The sequence below is a fragment of the Macaca thibetana genome, chromosome 17 (assembly GCF_024542745.1).
Source record: "Macaca thibetana thibetana isolate TM-01 chromosome 17, ASM2454274v1, whole genome shotgun sequence".
NCBI lineage: Eukaryota > Metazoa > Chordata > Mammalia > Primates > Cercopithecidae > Macaca > Macaca thibetana.
Window position 1 is genome coordinate 20,128,058 of NC_065594.1, and position 15,913 is coordinate 20,143,970.

The 15,913-nt window shown below is 46.8% G+C and overlaps 1 protein-coding gene across 1 annotated transcript; it reads left to right on the top strand.

Annotated features, from left to right (window-relative positions):
* Positions 1 to 838: 838 nt before the first annotated feature.
* RGCC (regulator of cell cycle) lies at positions 839 to 14,336 on the top strand. The gene is made up of 5 exons (XM_050766149.1): positions 839 to 1,060; positions 1,564 to 1,749; positions 10,323 to 10,430; positions 12,267 to 12,329; positions 13,948 to 14,336. The coding sequence occupies exons 1-5, from the start codon at positions 1,012 to 1,014 to the stop codon at positions 13,953 to 13,955; spliced, it is 414 nt and encodes a 137-aa protein (XP_050622106.1). The 5' UTR covers positions 839 to 1,011; the 3' UTR covers positions 13,956 to 14,336.
* The last annotated feature ends 1,577 nt before the right edge of the window (positions 14,337 to 15,913 follow it).

The following is a 15,913-nucleotide window of genomic DNA, read 5'->3' on the forward strand; positions in this document are numbered from 1 at the left end:
GCTGAGCGCTCAAAACGTCTCTAGTGCTAAGGAGAGGTTGAGTGTTTCATTCCGTTGCATGTTAATTGCTCTACATTTAATTAGCCGTCTGCGGCGAGAGACTAGCGCTTAGCTCAGCGCAGAGTCCAGGGCAGGGACTGCCCCCGCAGGCCGCGGGGCAGGGTGGCTCGTTACTCCGTGGACACTGCAAGGCGCCCGGTTCGCGCTGCGTGGACGCAGTAGTTTCTTCCCATAATAACCCCCTTCTGGATAAAGTCAGGCTGGCGGGAGCGTCCTGGACCGTAGTTCAAGCCCCCGCGCTCCGCGGTGGGAACAGTTCAGGACTCCCCCAACTTCTGCTCCTTTCGCCCCCGACCGTCTCCACTCCGCCCGCCCACCATCTCGGAAGTCCCCTTGGGACAATGCGGAGGGGACCTCCGCGTCCCCGACACCCAATTGGGCCACGGCCGCGGGCTCCTTCGTCCCTCGCCGCCAGCCAGGGAGGCTCTGCATGCCCACGTCCACTGCACAGCCGAGGAAACTGCGACCTGCGGAGGTGCCCGGCACGCGGCGGGAAGCAGCGGAGCTCGCGCCCAGCAGTCAGCTCTGGTGACGCCGAGGACACCGCGTGGGCCGGGTTGTCAGGGCGCGCGGGCGACAGGCGGGTAAATATTTGGGGCTGTAACCCGGGCTTCGGCGACTCCTCGTCACTGCGGTTCCAGGGAGGGCGCGTGGCGAGGGCGGTGCCTGGGGGCAGGGGCCTCCTCGGAGGGCTGTGGAGACAGACCCGTCGCCTCGGCTCCGCAGCCCCGCCCCGGCCCCGCCTCCGCCCGGCCGCCAGCGGCTATAAGATCTAGGAGCCGGAGCCGGCCGGAGGGCTGGCGCGGATCGTGCTGGGAGCGGCGCGGCGGGAGCGCAGCGCCGAAGGGACTGGCAGGGCGGGAGTGTGCGGGACAGCGAGCCCCGGAATAGCCCAGGCTGCCACCTCGCAGGACCCAAGGCCACGCACGCCGGGCCCCGCTGAGCCGCCTCATGAAGCCGCCCGCGGCGCAGGGCAGTCCCGCGGCCGCCGCGGCCGCAGGTGAGTGCGGGGTCCGGGGTCCCCTTAAAGTCCCGGCTCTGCAGATGGCGGGTGAGAAAGGAGGCGCCCCCTGTCGTCCCTTTACACCCGCCACCCTTCCATCCTCCCAGGCGGGACCCTGTCCCCTGTCTTCCAGCGCGGGCGGCTGCAGCCTCCTTCCCGGCCCGGGCTGGCCCCCATGTCCCACCTTCCCGCCACCACCAGCTCCGCGCGCGCCCCGGGTTGGGGCGAGCGTGGGGAGGAGTCTGGCCGCGCCAAGTCGCTGTGTGACCCTGGGCCTGGCGGAGGCTCCGTTTTCTTGTCTGTAAAACGGACTTGGTAATAGAACGCACTTCGGGGATGGTGGAGAAGATTACCAGGTAACAGCGACTGCGTGGCTGTCACTTGACAGAGGCGCCAAGTGTCAGTTATCTTCGGGAACCGTGGAGGCCCCTCCTGGCCCTGGGAGGTGGTCTCGCTGCCCCCCTGACTTCCGTGCACTGAGTCCCCGGCCCTGCCCGCAGCCCCGGCCCTGGACTCGGCGGCCGCGGAGGACCTGTCGGACGCGCTGTGCGAGTTTGACGCGGTGCTGGCCGACTTCGCGTCGCCCTTCCACGAGCGCCACTTCCACTACGAGGAGCACCTGGAGCGCATGAAGCGGCGCAGCAGCGCCAGCGTCAGCGACAGCAGCGGCTTCAGCGACTCGGAGAGTAAGTGCGGCCCCCGCTAGGATGGCGCCGGGATCTCCCAGTTCCCAGCACCTGGCCCGCGAAGGTTGCGGCCTCAGTTTTCTTATCTGTAAACTGAGGAATGGTGTCCAGGAACCTAGTCCTGAAGCTCAAAGCAGTAGGCCGAGCAGTGGCGGGGCCCCTGACGATAATCACGGGAGGGGTCGCTGGAGGGCAGGTTGGTCCACCTGCCGTCCACAGGTGTGTCACCAGGCAGGCGAGTTTAAGCAGCTTGTCCCGACTGAGCCAGACAGGACTCCCTGGACCTGCACCAGGCCTTTCCACAGTTTCCCTCCTCTTCTCCTTTCCCGTGCCTCTCCCCTCTCCCCTGTAACTTTGCAGATGTGGAATAGGTGCCAGTGGAATGAGGGGGCACAGTGGGGACATGGGAGGGCGCTGAACGGAAATATTCATGAAACCAGGAAAGGTTTCATAAGCCCAAACGGCGGTTCCTGGGATTTATGAAGTAACTGTTTGCATTTTCTTCTGGCCCTGAGCGCTCAGACTTGTTGTTCCATCGCATGCAGTTATGAAAATCTTTGGCACTGCTGAGTTCAAGTATTTTTCAGCCAGGTCCTCCACCAGGCTGGAGGGGGAGCCAGAGAGCACAGGGGCATGAAGGTGCTTCCTGGTGACCTTTCTCACAATGGAGACTACCCCAGGGTCTCTTTGTCCTGAACAACTTTGTCAACAACACAACAACAACAACAACAACAAAGAGACAGCTTTTCCCAGGAGCTCACATGTCCTGGGAGGATTCAAACAGCAAATTAGGTGCCTTTTTAGTATTACATGATTGTTGGTTTCAAATCCAGAATTACTTATTGTTTTTCAAAGTGCAAAGTCAATTTTAAACTCTTCTGTGTTATTCTTCAACCTTTAATCCCTAGATGGGTTACAGGCATGAATGTCACTCCTTTTGCTGCCCTTGACTCAGGACGTGAAAGTAATGGCCTTTCCTTGTGATTCTCTTATTTTGAAACCTGGAACTCTTCCTTGTTCCTGGGCTAAGATTCGGGGCTAGACTTGAATGTGAGCTGCTCTTCTGCAAAGGGATAAATGCGCTCATCACCCTGCACAGGGTTTGACTCAGAAAGCTGAGTTCCAGCTTGAGTTTCCTTGGCAGCATTGCCAGAGAGTTAGACCAAGCTGCAGCTTTTGAGGTGAAAGGGGATGGAAGAAAGTACTGTTACTTTTCCACTTAGAATTTTTGGACTTTGTTCCTAATGAACAGGTTCATTTTTAGTTTCAAAGCGAAGTGTTTACATTCTGGAAATTTGTCTCAATTCCTAAGGCCAAACTTAAATATGTCTCCTTTTACTGGGGCATGGAGCAAGTTATTCATCAAATACAGATTCTCCCATGGAAAAGAAAGCTGGGACAGTGTGTCACTGCAGCTCTGTGGCAAAGAACAGCTCCTTTCTAAGCAACAGCTTCACTCCGCTAGAATAGGTCTAAGAGTGCCCATTCATGGCTGATTGCAGCTTCCACTGAGTGGGATTTCAGATCTAGGATCTGTTTTCAGATGCCTTAAAGAGAAGGCATAGAAACACATTCTTAACAGTTGCAGGGGAGATAGTTGGGATAGTTTGTAGTTTTACTTAGGTTATATGTGTCTATTTTGTTTTCTGCTTTTGTTGTTAACTGACTAACCCGTAGTTTGGTGGTTAGAGAAGTGATGAGAAGAATATAAAGAAAGCTCAGATGACATTTGTCTTTGCTTTAAATGTGTAGTTTTTCTCTCACAAGGCTGGTTAGAAATATTGTTGGCAGAAGCTGTGTGTATCTAAATGGTAATTTCTTAAGGAAGCATAATACGTGTATCTTAATTGCTGCCAAGAATTGAGCACAGACATTTGTTACACTCGTTTGTCTGTTTAATGATTTTCTGTGGGAGAGAATGCTTAAGAGAGGTAGATACTACTGAAATTTAGCTCATGAAGAGGGAGACAAACCAGAATAATGATAATAACAGCAGGTCACTTTTAGCAAATCCTTGCTATGAGGATGATGATGATTTATTAGCTAGAATGGGAACCATGTCTTCACGAATAGACTGAAGTCCTTTTGAGCCCAGATCACATGCCTGTTTGTCAATGATGGCTGTTTGTGAAGGTGTCTCTCTGAGGCGGTGGTCATCTGGCAGGGTGAGTGGAGCCCAGTTTGAGCCTTGTCAAAACCCTGGATGATGAGTGGGATTTAGTTTCTCCAGCTGTGAAATTGAAAGGATGCTATTTAATAGTGCTATTAGGTAGAAAATATTTGCTCTGTTGAATGCTTTCAAAATATCATTACAATGTACATGCTGTGCTATACCACATAGATACATTGGAGCCAGTGTCTCGCATGAAAATATTTTGGATGAAGCTTTAAACCAATGTTACCTCTGTTTTTTTGCTCTAGTTTTTACAGCTCTGTCTGAAGGTGCACCAGCCTTACAAGGAAGATCAAACAGTAATCGTGTTCTTTGAAGAATACTTCTTCCTTCTCATTAAAAAAAAAAAATTTAGGTTGCTTGCACCCAAAGGCAAAAAATAGCCATTCCCTCTACCGAAAGAAACAAGTTACTCAGATAGGAAAGAAGAACAGATATTTAATAAGGAAATACTCCTTCCCATTCCCACTTTGAGGGAGGCCTCTTAAGACGTGAAGAGGACCAAAATAACAATTACAGTATAACTTCACATGGGTGGGGGGTGTGTGGAATTCAAATGTAGTTGATCAAAATCAAGTTGTTACTTTCCTTTAGACTTGATTCCAACATGTAAAAAAATCAGGCGCTTTAGTGGGAGTAAATTTTAACTTCAGCAGTGAAAGGGTAATGCAATTAAGAGTTAGGGTAGTGTTTCTCAAACCTCATCCTCAGAGGTGCTTTAGAAATTGACTACCTTTGGTTTGAATTTATTTTTAGAAATATGTCTTCTTTTCAATATTTTTAAGACTGTAAAAGGTACACCATGATTTCTCAAATGTGTTAAATGAAATTTTAACTCATTATGTTTCAAGTTTTAACCAACGTGTTGACTTTATAAGACATTTATGATATTAACTTAAACTTTAAAAGGTGGTATGCACTTATATCTTTAATGTATTGGGGTTTCACGTAATTTTTCCTTTGAAGGGGGAAGTGTTTTGCTGCTCAATAAAAAAGGTCTGAAGTCTACTGTGTATGCTAGGGTTATTATGATATTGTAGGACCATTTAGGGAATGAGGAACTGGCTTCCTTAGCATCAGCAAGACTTAGAACACCTGCATATCTTTGCCTAGACTATTCTGGCCTGGCCCTGGGAGAGGGGACCTTGTGGGCCCTGAAGAACCAGCATGACAGTTGGCTGATGTGGCTTAGAAGTCACTGAGGCTAGAACCTGAACTTGTTCAAGCCATGAGAGAGTAAGGCCAGTGAGGAGCTTTCAGGGTTCCCTGGTACTCTGTTAGCAATTCCACATGGGTGACAGGTCTTGTGATGCTTGGCAAGGCATATAGAGGGACGGCGCGGTCCGAGAAAGGGAGCTGGGACAACGGTGGAGTAGCTGAGGAAAGAGGCTCTTCCTTATTTTGCCCCACTTTGGCGAGGCTATCAGAATTTCGATTTTCGGGAGGAGAATTCAACCCACACCCCCAGCCATTCCCTGTGGCAAAAGGGAGGCAGGTCCAAAGCTTGCTTTTTCTCAGTTAATTACTATAGTTTGCTTGCTTTAAATGTGTGGGAGTGTGGGATCGTGTGGGAGTGTGGGATCGTTCTATATTTACAGGAGCCTTGGGCAAGGTTTACTGTCTGTGGTTTTACTTCCCTCTGGAGCAGCACATTGACATGCGCTAACCCTAAATTACCTTTCTCCCAACCCCCCAAGCTAAAAAAACACACCTACCTTTTAAGCAAGCCTCTATTTTGCAGCAGAGTTTCTCCAACTCTGTTAGTTGTATATTTCATATGCTTTTCTTTCTTTTGATGGTGCCTTAGAAAACGTGGTCCCAGAATTTCAGGTTCCTGGCTTCAGTACACTGAGTGGATTTGCCAGGGATGTTTCTAATGGGAATTTGAGATACACATGAGATGGTGCTTCAGAGCTGATTGAAACCAATGTTGTAAGGCCCTCAAATATCCAGCCTTACCACCTGCCAGGGTTCCCCAAATCATCACTGTTCTAGGTCTCTCGAGCCTCTATTAATAGCAGCACCTGATACCCACGCGGGGCAATGATATATGAATATGTGATCAGCCAGCAACACATTGCTGTCATTTAATCAGACTAACTGGCTATTATTTTTGCAAGGAATAGAGTTCCAGGGGAGGGAAAAGAACGGGATGTGAGGCCTTGCCTACCTTGAAATCTGTCTAGGCGCCTTGCGTGAGATTTTGCCCATTGTATGTTCTTAATAAAACTCTGTGGAAAGAAATTTTATTGGTTAAGGGTAAAGAGAAGTCTAGAGCTTGGGGTGCCTCTATGTTGAGGGTTTGTTCTTGGGAGGTTTGTTCTAGGATGCCACCGAAGAGAAAGTTCTCTTAAGAATTTTACTGCTCTCTCTCAAGAAGAGGGAGAATCTTGATTCTGTTTATTCTCTGCGATTACCTTTTCTGTCTCAGGAGTGCTATTCTTCACTTTGCTGGGAACTTTAGAATTAAATCATTAAAACCACAGGCATTATACACAGATTATTAGGTTATTCTTTTAACAAGGAAGAAACGGAGTGACTCATACAGGGTCATGCAGTTTTCATGTGGCCTCTAGACACCCACTTGACGGTGGCATAGACGCTAGATGCCCACTCGCCAGTGGTGTAGCTTTGGGGCCTTGAGGGCTCTCTTATTTTCTGTGCCATACATGACGTGTAGATATCATCACAGGGTGCGCCTCAGCTGCAGCAGGTTTGGCTCAAGGATGCTGGCGGTCGGCTTCCTCTTGATGGTTGAAGGTTGAACATTTCAGAACTTGGAGTTGGGTCTGTTCCAGATTGTACACCTCATGGAAAGGGAGTGAAGTCATGGTGTGGCAATGAGCCGGGGCGTGAGCTAATGTGTGTGTGTGTGTGTGTCGGCGGGGTGGGGGGGGGTGTGGGCAGGGCGGGGGCGGGCAGGAGGAAGTGAGCGTAGCTATGCTGCCATCCATGCCTCCGTGTGCGTGTGTTTCTATATAAATAGATATTATAACTAGTACTTTTCCCCCTCTTCCTCCCTCACTGTGGGAGTGGCTGTCAGTTTTGTCTGTATATATTCTCAGTCTGGGAAAAACACTCACGTCAAGAAGGCATTTAGCCTGTGAACCTAAAGGATCAGAGGACAGCCCTGGCAATATTCCGGATCTACGGCTCATTCTCTACAGATTCTCTCCAGGCCCCATGAGTTATGCTGAGTTTTTCCTGAATCTTTGCTGGATTCCTTTTTTCCCCTGCTACCATCCTCTTTTGTGATGGCCTCTCCATATCTAGATTGTTCCTTCTCCCACCATTCAACAGTGTTTGGCCTCCTCGCCTGTGAAGTGAAAAAATTGTGGTGTCTTTCTCCCCCTGCAGAGGAGTGTACGTGGATGGAAACTTGCTGGAGAGTTGGGGCAGAAGAGAGCTGAAGTTCAAAGTCAGGGGAGGGCCTGTGGTGCACGCCGGGTGGGTGGAGTGAGCGGTGGCGTGTGGAAAGTTGCTCTCCTAGGCCAGCTGCTTGTGGGAGATAGAGAGTGGAGGTGTGGTCCCTGCCATCTGGGCCAGCCAGTCTCTGGGCCAGGGATGGGGGTGAAGCTCTCAGGTATCCTTCAGAGCCACAGATAACGTGCCAAGGGCCTCGTATTTTCTGGCTTGGAGTCTAAGCACGAGGTCTGCCTCCTCAGGACCCTCTGTGGTTTTCTCGCCCCTAAATCTTGCCTCATCTTCTCCCCATGAGTTTCTCAGGCTGTATTTGTGGCGATTCTCCTGTGACTGCATGGTGAGAACAGTAAGGCTCCCTTGCAGGTCTGCAGTGGGTGTGGCCAGCTTCCTGTGTGTCGGGGAAAGGCCCTCCCTTGGGAGAACTGGAGAGCTCCTTTGGAGGTGGTGGGTTTGGTTGAGGGAAGCAGCAGGACGGCTTCCCGAGAAAGGTTCCACAGAGTCTAAGGGTCCTAAGAAAAAGTAGCAGGAACACCACAAAAAAGTGTCCCGTGGTCAGGTACACTGGGGAAATGGGGCTGGTTTTGTTTAACCACAAGTCTTTTCAGGATGCTGGAAGTGGGCGTACCCACAGGAATGACCAAGGCTGGTTGGTGTTTCTCAGGGGTACTTGATCACATGGCCCTCGGAGGATCAGCATTCTGAGGAATGTGTTTTTGGGGAAATGTAGATATCAGGGTCCAGGGTTTTGGATCTCAGTCCATGTTCATCCTCAAAGCCCAGTGATGGTGCTGGTTTCAGGTGAGCTGGGCTGGACCTCTGAAGGAAGCAAACATTGTGAGCGTTGCTCTCAAGGGTCTTCCGGGCATGTTTGGAAAAGTGGACAAGATGGCAGTGTCAGCGCAAAAAGAGCAGGGGCAGGTGGGCCCCTGGGCAGGAGAGGGTCGGGGGAAAGGGAGCCAGGAGAGGCACCTGAGAAGCTGTGGCAGCCTCTTACGGACAAAGCTGAATTTCCCTGAGACCAGAAACCTCTTCTTCCAAAAACCCTGATCCTTTTGGTACTGGGCCTATCTCTTGTCACTTAAGCAAATTTCTTTTCAGTTAACGGGACCAAAGAGAGATGTTTTTGCCTCCTCCTGAGCTGGAGGTAATTGGCTTAAAGTGGAAGAATCCCGAGGAAGCGGGGACCTGGTCAGGCCCCCATCATTCCCATGCCCTCTCACACCTGAAGAGCCACTTCTCTGCTCCAACTGTGGCTGGCTTTGTGTTTTGTTTTAACCAGGAAGGCTGTTCCCCGTGACCTCAGGGGCCACATCCTGCTTCTGCTGCCTGCCTTGCCTTTGCACCCTTTGAGTCAGTGCTGCTCAGCCAGCAGCCCCTTTCTGAGTCACAGCCACACAACTGGGCCAACTGTGGGTTGGTTTCCTTCTCCGTAGCAGGACTTAGAGAATCTCAGAGCTAGAAGTGCCTTTAAGGATTATTTAGTCCACCTTCCCTTTCTGTTGATAAGTAAGCTAGGCCCAGAGATACCATCTTGTTCAAAGGCACCCTAGTACTTAGTAGTTGACTGGATGGTGCCCTTGACTCCCAGCTCAGCCTTGAACTTCTGGGGCCTCATCTTGCTGTCGTTCAAGTCTTTGAAGGTAGGAGCATAGAGGGAGCCATGACGTCACTCCAAGTGTCTAATAGATGAACTTCCAGGAGATGTCTTTATCTTTGACCTTCTGGCTTATCTGAAGAGTACAGACTGTTAGGAAAACAGTCTCTTTTACTTAAGAGAGGATTATTAAATTATAGGATAGCAAGACAGCAAAGATCTCTCTTGAGCAGGGAAAGAGGACTAAGTCATGGAATACCGGATGTTTGTATTTTAGGAGGCTCAGAGGGCAGAAGGAACATATTTCACATGAGATGATTCCTTTTGCCTCAAATCCTTACCCTCTCACCCCCACCATCAACCAAGCACTGGTCATGATGATCCTATCACCCCCTTCCTGTATTAGGGAAGCAAGGGCCTTTGGTGTGCTTGATTGGACACACACACACTCTCACACACACACTCACACTCTCATACTCTCACACACTTTCACATGCACACACTCACACACTCATGCACGCACGCGCACACAGACACTCACACTCTCACACTTTCACACTCATACACTCACACACTCTCACACGCTCTCATGCACACTTACACACACTCACTCTCATGCACTCACACTCACGCATACTCACAGACATACACTCACACACTCTCACACGCTCTCATGCACACTTACACACTCACACCCACTCTCATGCACTCACACTCACGCATACAGACATACACTCACACACTCTCACATGCACACACTCTCACACTCTCACACTCTCAGACACTCTCACACACTGTCACACACAGACTCTCTCATACACCCTCACTCACACACACTCTTTCATGCACACTTACACCATACTTTCACACACAAACACTCTCACACACACACAAACACACTCCCCTGTCTCGAATCATTTTGGGGGCATAAACATAAAACCTGGAAATCAACCTGTTTTCTTTTCTTTTTTTTTTTTTTTTTTGAGACAGAGTCTCACTCTGTCGCCCAGGCTGGAGTGCGGTGGTGATCTTACCTCCACCTTCCGGGTTCAAGCGAGTCTCCTGCCTGAACCTCCTGAGTAGCTGGGGCTGCAGGCGCACACCTCCATGCCTGGCTGATTTTTGTATTTTTAGTAGAGAGGGGTTTCACCATGTTGGCCAGGCTGGTCTTGAACTCCTGATCTCTGGTGATCCACCTGCTTCAGTCTTCCAAAGTGTTGAGATTACAGTCGTGAGCCACCACGCCTGGCTGTTTTCTTTACTATAGATTTGCAGTTTTGGCTTATTTTGAAGACAAGTTGTTGGTTATCAATAGACTATAAAGTGATAAGTCTATAGTCTCATGAGTACTATTTCTAATGAGTATATTTTCCTTCCTGAAAGGTGCAGATTCACTTTATAGGAACAGCTTCAGCTTCAGTGATGAAAAACTGAATTCCCCAACAGACTCTACCCCAGCTCTTCTCTCTCCTGCTGTCGCTCCTCAGAAAGGTAAGGTCATTAGTTGGAATTGGAGTTTTTTGCTTTTTTATTCCTCTCCCCTTCTCCATCCCTTCTCTGTCCCTTTTATCCCTAAACGATCTTTCTCAAATGTACAAAACAGATAGGTAAGACTAATGTCTTAATACTGTAGAGTATAAAGTGGAATTTTTTTATTTCTCAGGATTTTAATCAGTGTGAACGTGAAATCAGATAATTTGGGGCAGAAAACCTGACGTCACAGGGAGAAAGAAAACTTGGAGACTAGACTGTTCTCTCTCATGTGATGTAATCAAGACTGTGCAAATGACAGTGTTTCTTAGGAGTCTCCTCCCAGACTTGCTGGTTCTAGAATTTAAAACTCAGCAGTTTGCCTTTGCAGATAGTAGGATTCTTTTTATTGCGTTAATTATTTAACCAATGGTTTCAGATGACCAATTTAGCAATTCAATGGAGTTGTCATTATGAGATAAGCTATGGTCTAACATGATTTAAAATAGCAGCTCCAGCCTGTGTCTACTGTGGTATTAATAGACCTAAAATGTCTTTAAAGATGCATGAGCAGTTTCTTATTTTTTGGAACTGGTAAAATGTCTCCAGCCAGAGAGCTGAATGTTCTATTACATTGGACAAGTGCCTTTTTGAAAACAAAAGGAGTTTTTTTCCTTAAGAAAAGTTATACTTGCTGAAAATAGTTGCAGAATGCAATAAAAATGGAACATAGTTAAAAAGAAATGACAATTCCATCACTCTTTTCACTTTGGCAATAAGACAGGACTTCGCTCTTTTTTCAAAAGAGGCATTTTAAAATTCCCTTCTCAACATAGCAACGTTAGCACCCACTGGGAATTCTGCCACTATCCAGCTCTCAGTCTGTAATGGATCTGTTGAATTCAGAGACAGAGCAGTCTAGAAAGTGGCTTAAAACATGCTCAGATTTGTTACCTGATCCTCAAGAGGTAGGAATTAAAGAGGCGGAAGAAAGCCCCTAGTGGCAAATTGACTTAAAAAGCTAAGAACAATTAGCCATTTGTAGCAGTGTTAATTAATAAAACTATCCAGTACTGCATTTCAGGGAAGGCGTGAATGATGTGTTGAACTCTACAGAAATAAAGTCAGCTGTATGAAAAAAATCTGTACATCTCAGGCTCTAGAGATAACCAAATCAGAATGAGGACTCGTTACCTTGTGTGGGCACCTGGAGGGGATGAGGCTGTGCTGGAACCAGAAGCCTCATGGTGCCTTCCCGGTACCATTTTGATAAGAAACAGTGAACTCTTCGTTCATTTCATACTGGAGGGACTCTGAGGGCTGCAGCGTTGCCTTGGGGGGACGGCACAAGCATGAATGCATCAGAAGGCTAGTGCCGCGGGAATGACACAGTCTAGGTGTGCGCTCTGCACGGTGCTATGCTTACTGAATTTTTTGACTAATAACTCATATTCTACACAATACAAAAACCAAACTCTTTTTATCTTCTCTTCCTGCTCCTCACTCCCCTGCAAACATTTAAGACAGTGAAGGAAGATTCCTCTTCCAGGTGATGGAGAAGTGGGGTGGGATGGTTGGAGAGGGTGGTGATGAACTAAAAAACAAAGAAACACTGAGGCTAGTCTTCAGAATCAGTTTCTGAGTTTACTGTATCAAAACACTGGAGCACACACTTAGGATTGGCCCAGGACACTCTTCAATAAAGTCTCTGAAGATAAGGAGGTGGATGTAAAATAGAAATAATCCATTCTATAACCCTGGATGTTCCAACATCCTGGAAAACTCAATATGAAGTCATCAGCTGTCTTTGTTATGGAAACTGAACTCTCTCTCTCCCCCCGCCCCACCGTTTCACAGCCAAATTAGGAGACACAAAAGAGCTAGAAGACTTCATTGCTGATCTTGACAGAACTTTAGCAAGTAAGTACATGTCTGATATTAAAAACAAAAAAACAAAAAACTAACAGACACTTCTGATAAAGTGTTGTAATGTTAACCAGCTTGCCCTGGGGCAGAAAGTTGCATCCTAAGCCTTCTTTAGGTTTAGAAACGGGACCTTAGGCCGGATGTGGTGACTCACGCCTGTAATCCCAGCACTTTGGGAGGCCGAGGCGGGTGGATCACCTGAGGTCAGGAGTTCAAGGCCAGCCTGGCCAACATGGTGAAACCCCATCTCTGCTAAAAAACACAAAAGTTAGCTGGGCATGGTGGCACGTGCCTGTAGTCCCAGCTACTCGGGAGGCTGAGGCAGGAGAATCGCTTGAACCCGGGAGGCAGAGGTTGCAGTGAGCTGAGATTGCACCACTGCACTCCAGCCTGGTGACAGAGCGAGACTCTCAGAAAAAAAAGAAGAAGAAGAAATAAAATAAAAATAAAATAATAATAATAATAATAATACACAGGACTGTAGTGGCTAGGAATGAAATTCTGGGATAAGCTTGTGTTAAAGTAGACCATGTGCATTTCCAAACAGTGAGAACAGGGCACCAGCAAACAATGGCATTTTGTTTGAGAAATGGAGAGTGAGCAAGACTGGAGCATTACCATCATGATGGCCTGTCAGGCTTTTCAGAGAAGAAATGAACTGATTAACCACAAGTGCATTACTCCAACAAGCCAAAAGGGTTCCATCCCATGAGCCAGGGTAATTTTCCAGGTTAGATCCAGGGTTTGGGTGAAATCTAACTTTAAGAGGTGGGTGCCAAAAGAGAGAATTGGCTTGGGGGGCCTTTCACCAGAGACCCACGCCAGTGACTGAAAGACCTGGATTAGGTATGCATACTTGCAAGCATCCTATTTGGGAATTACACTAATCGTTACCCGTTTTGTGTGACCACAAATGTTGAGAACTGAAGACATCAAATTATAACTGCACTAGAGGGGCCCAGAAGAAGGGAGCCTCACAATCTATCTACACACTCCATTTCCAAAGGATAAGATTGCAAGAGCCAGGAGGACCAACTCTAGCTTCTGGGATGGAAGGTTCAGCAACTCTGCTATGGGGGGTCCTGTTTAGTCACAGAATGGGCTGGGAGAATTTTGTCCCAGCCCCTTACTTTTCCAGTGGAAGGGTTGATTTTCTGTGAGAAGTATTTAATGCTATTCTTTGCTAAAGAGCTGGGTAAACTCTGAAAAATTAAATCCAAAGCTGGTTATTTAAAAATAACTATGTTCTTAACACTCTTGCAGACAAACCTAAATATCAGATAGGAAGTCCTCGTATCATCTCTGTTTGCTGGAAGATTTTACTGCCTGTTTTCTTAGGTACAGCACCATCTTCCATCAGAAGACCAGGGCCTGTTTTGACAGGGATTATTATCATTGTAGCATAATTTGTATTAGACCCGTGTAACAAGCCTGTCTACTTCATGGAAATTGCAGTGGGTTGCCCAGTCATTCCAGTTAATCAAACACTCATCATGTGGGAAGCCTGGCATTGAGTGTCATTCTTTGATGCTTGTCTGAGACAGTGTGATGTGGTTAAGCATAGGAACTGTAAGCCTCTGAGTGGATAACCTTACCCGTCTCTCATTTACAGGTATGTGAAACCAGAAGAAGTTCTGGGTCCTTTCATCATAAGGGAGAAGCTTCAGAAAGCTCGGAGGACCTGCTAAAATCAGCTACTAGAATCTGCTGCCAGAGGGGACGAAGACGTGCACTCAACCTTCTACCAGGCCACTCTCAGGCTCACCTTAAAATCAGCCCTTGATCCCATCTCTGGGCAATTCAGACAGTGAAACTGACTTTGTTTACCTGCTTGCAGCGTATTAGAACAGACGATCCATGCTAATATTGTATTTTCTCTTAAAACATAGCTTTCCTGTAATTTAAAGTGCTTTTATGAAAATATTTGTAATTAATTATATATAGTTGGAAATAGCAGTAAGCTTTCCCATTATATTTTTGTATACAAATAAAATTTGAACTAGAGTCTGCTTCCTTTTCTTCTTATTTTTTAAAATATATTTCCATTCAAATAATATTCTAGTGGGAGTAACATGCTTCTTGATTCCTTCGCAAGGCCCCTGGGTGCTCTCTGATTGCACTAGACAAGAGGACAGTAAATTTAAAGTGTTCCTTTAGCTCATTCAGTGCTCTGGAAGGAAATGCTGGCAGACGGCTGCTGGGAAATTTTAATTTGAGGATTGTGATTCCATTGGAAGTTAGGTTTCTATTCTGCCTCTGCCCTCCTTCTCAGATCTTGTCACCATTGCAGGTGGCATGGACTCCTTCTCTGAATTAAGGGAAATACCAGTTGTTCTTACAATCCAGGACTTAAATACGAGGGAAAGTTGAGATAGCTGGAAGACTTGAAAATGATGGTGCTTTTCTAAGATCTGTGTGTGGAGGAAGATTGATGGTGCTGGTCTTGATGGAATGTCCAGCCAACCTCAGGTGCGAAGCGTTTGACGGGTAGGCTTTGCACATAGAAGCCACTGACCCCTTCTCCCACTTGCCTTTGTGGGGGCTGGAGAGAGGCATAAAAATAAGAAAGCTCATAATTTTCTTATCTATGCTTTTCTGTCTTTAAAACCTCCTCTAAAATATCCGGGCATTACTTTCATAATCAGAATAAAGTTATTTTAAAACCCAAATCCCTATATTCCCAAAGGACATAAATCCAAAACATAAATACTCATAATCTTACTTGTATCTTCAAAAGCTAACTGCTATATTTGATCGGTTTTTTAGGGAATCGGGAAACTAAATTGCATTTTTTAAACTTTTTTCTTTTCCTCAAGCTTCCAGGAAAACTTTTGGGTTGAACTTAAATACTTCTTTTTCAAAAAAATGAGATCTAATTCACATACTGTAGCACCCAGTTCAGTGGTTTTTAGCATATTCACAGGTACTGCAGCCGTCACCACTATCTACTTCCCTGTCTCCATGAGCTTGTCTATTCTGGACCTTGTATATAAATGGAATATGTAATCTTTTGTGTCTGGCTTCTTTCACTTAGCATAGTATTTTCAAAGTTCATCCATGAGTAGCATGAATCAGTACTTCATTTCTTTTCACGGTCAAATCATATTCCCCTGTGTGGATATGCCACCATTTGTTTATTCATTCATTGGTTGGTGAAGATTTGGGTTGTTTCTACTTTTTAATTAACTAATAATATTGTTATGAATACCCATGTATTAGTTTTTGTGTGGACATATGTTTTCATTTCTCTTGGGTATATAACTAGGAGTGGAATTCCTGGGTCTTATGTTAACTCTGTTTAACTCTTTGAGAAACTGTCAAACTGTTTTCCAAAGCAGTTTGGAAAACCATTTTACGTTCCCACTAGCAATGTATGAGGATTCCAGTTTCTCTATATCCTTGCCAACTTGTTCTTGTCTCCCTTGTCATTCTAGCAGGTGAGAAGTGGTATTGTGTTGTGGTTTTGTTTTGCATTTCTTTTTTTTTGAGACAGAGTCTCACTCTGTCGCACAGGCTGGAGTGCAGTGGCGCGATCTCGGCTCACTGCAAGCTCTGCCTCCCGGGTTCAAGTGATTCTC

Coding starts and splice junctions, on each gene's coding strand:
- RGCC (XM_050766149.1), top strand. CDS start 1,012: ATGAAGCCGCCCGCGGCGCAGGGCAGTCCCGCGGCCGCCGCGGCCGCA. Junction 1,061..1,563: donor CGCGGCCGCCGCGGCCGCAG/GTGAGTGCGGGG, acceptor CCCTGCCCGCAG/CCCCGGCCCTGGACTCGGCG. Junction 10,431..12,266: donor TGCTGTCGCTCCTCAGAAAG/GTAAGGTCATTA, acceptor ACCGTTTCACAG/CCAAATTAGGAGACACAAAA.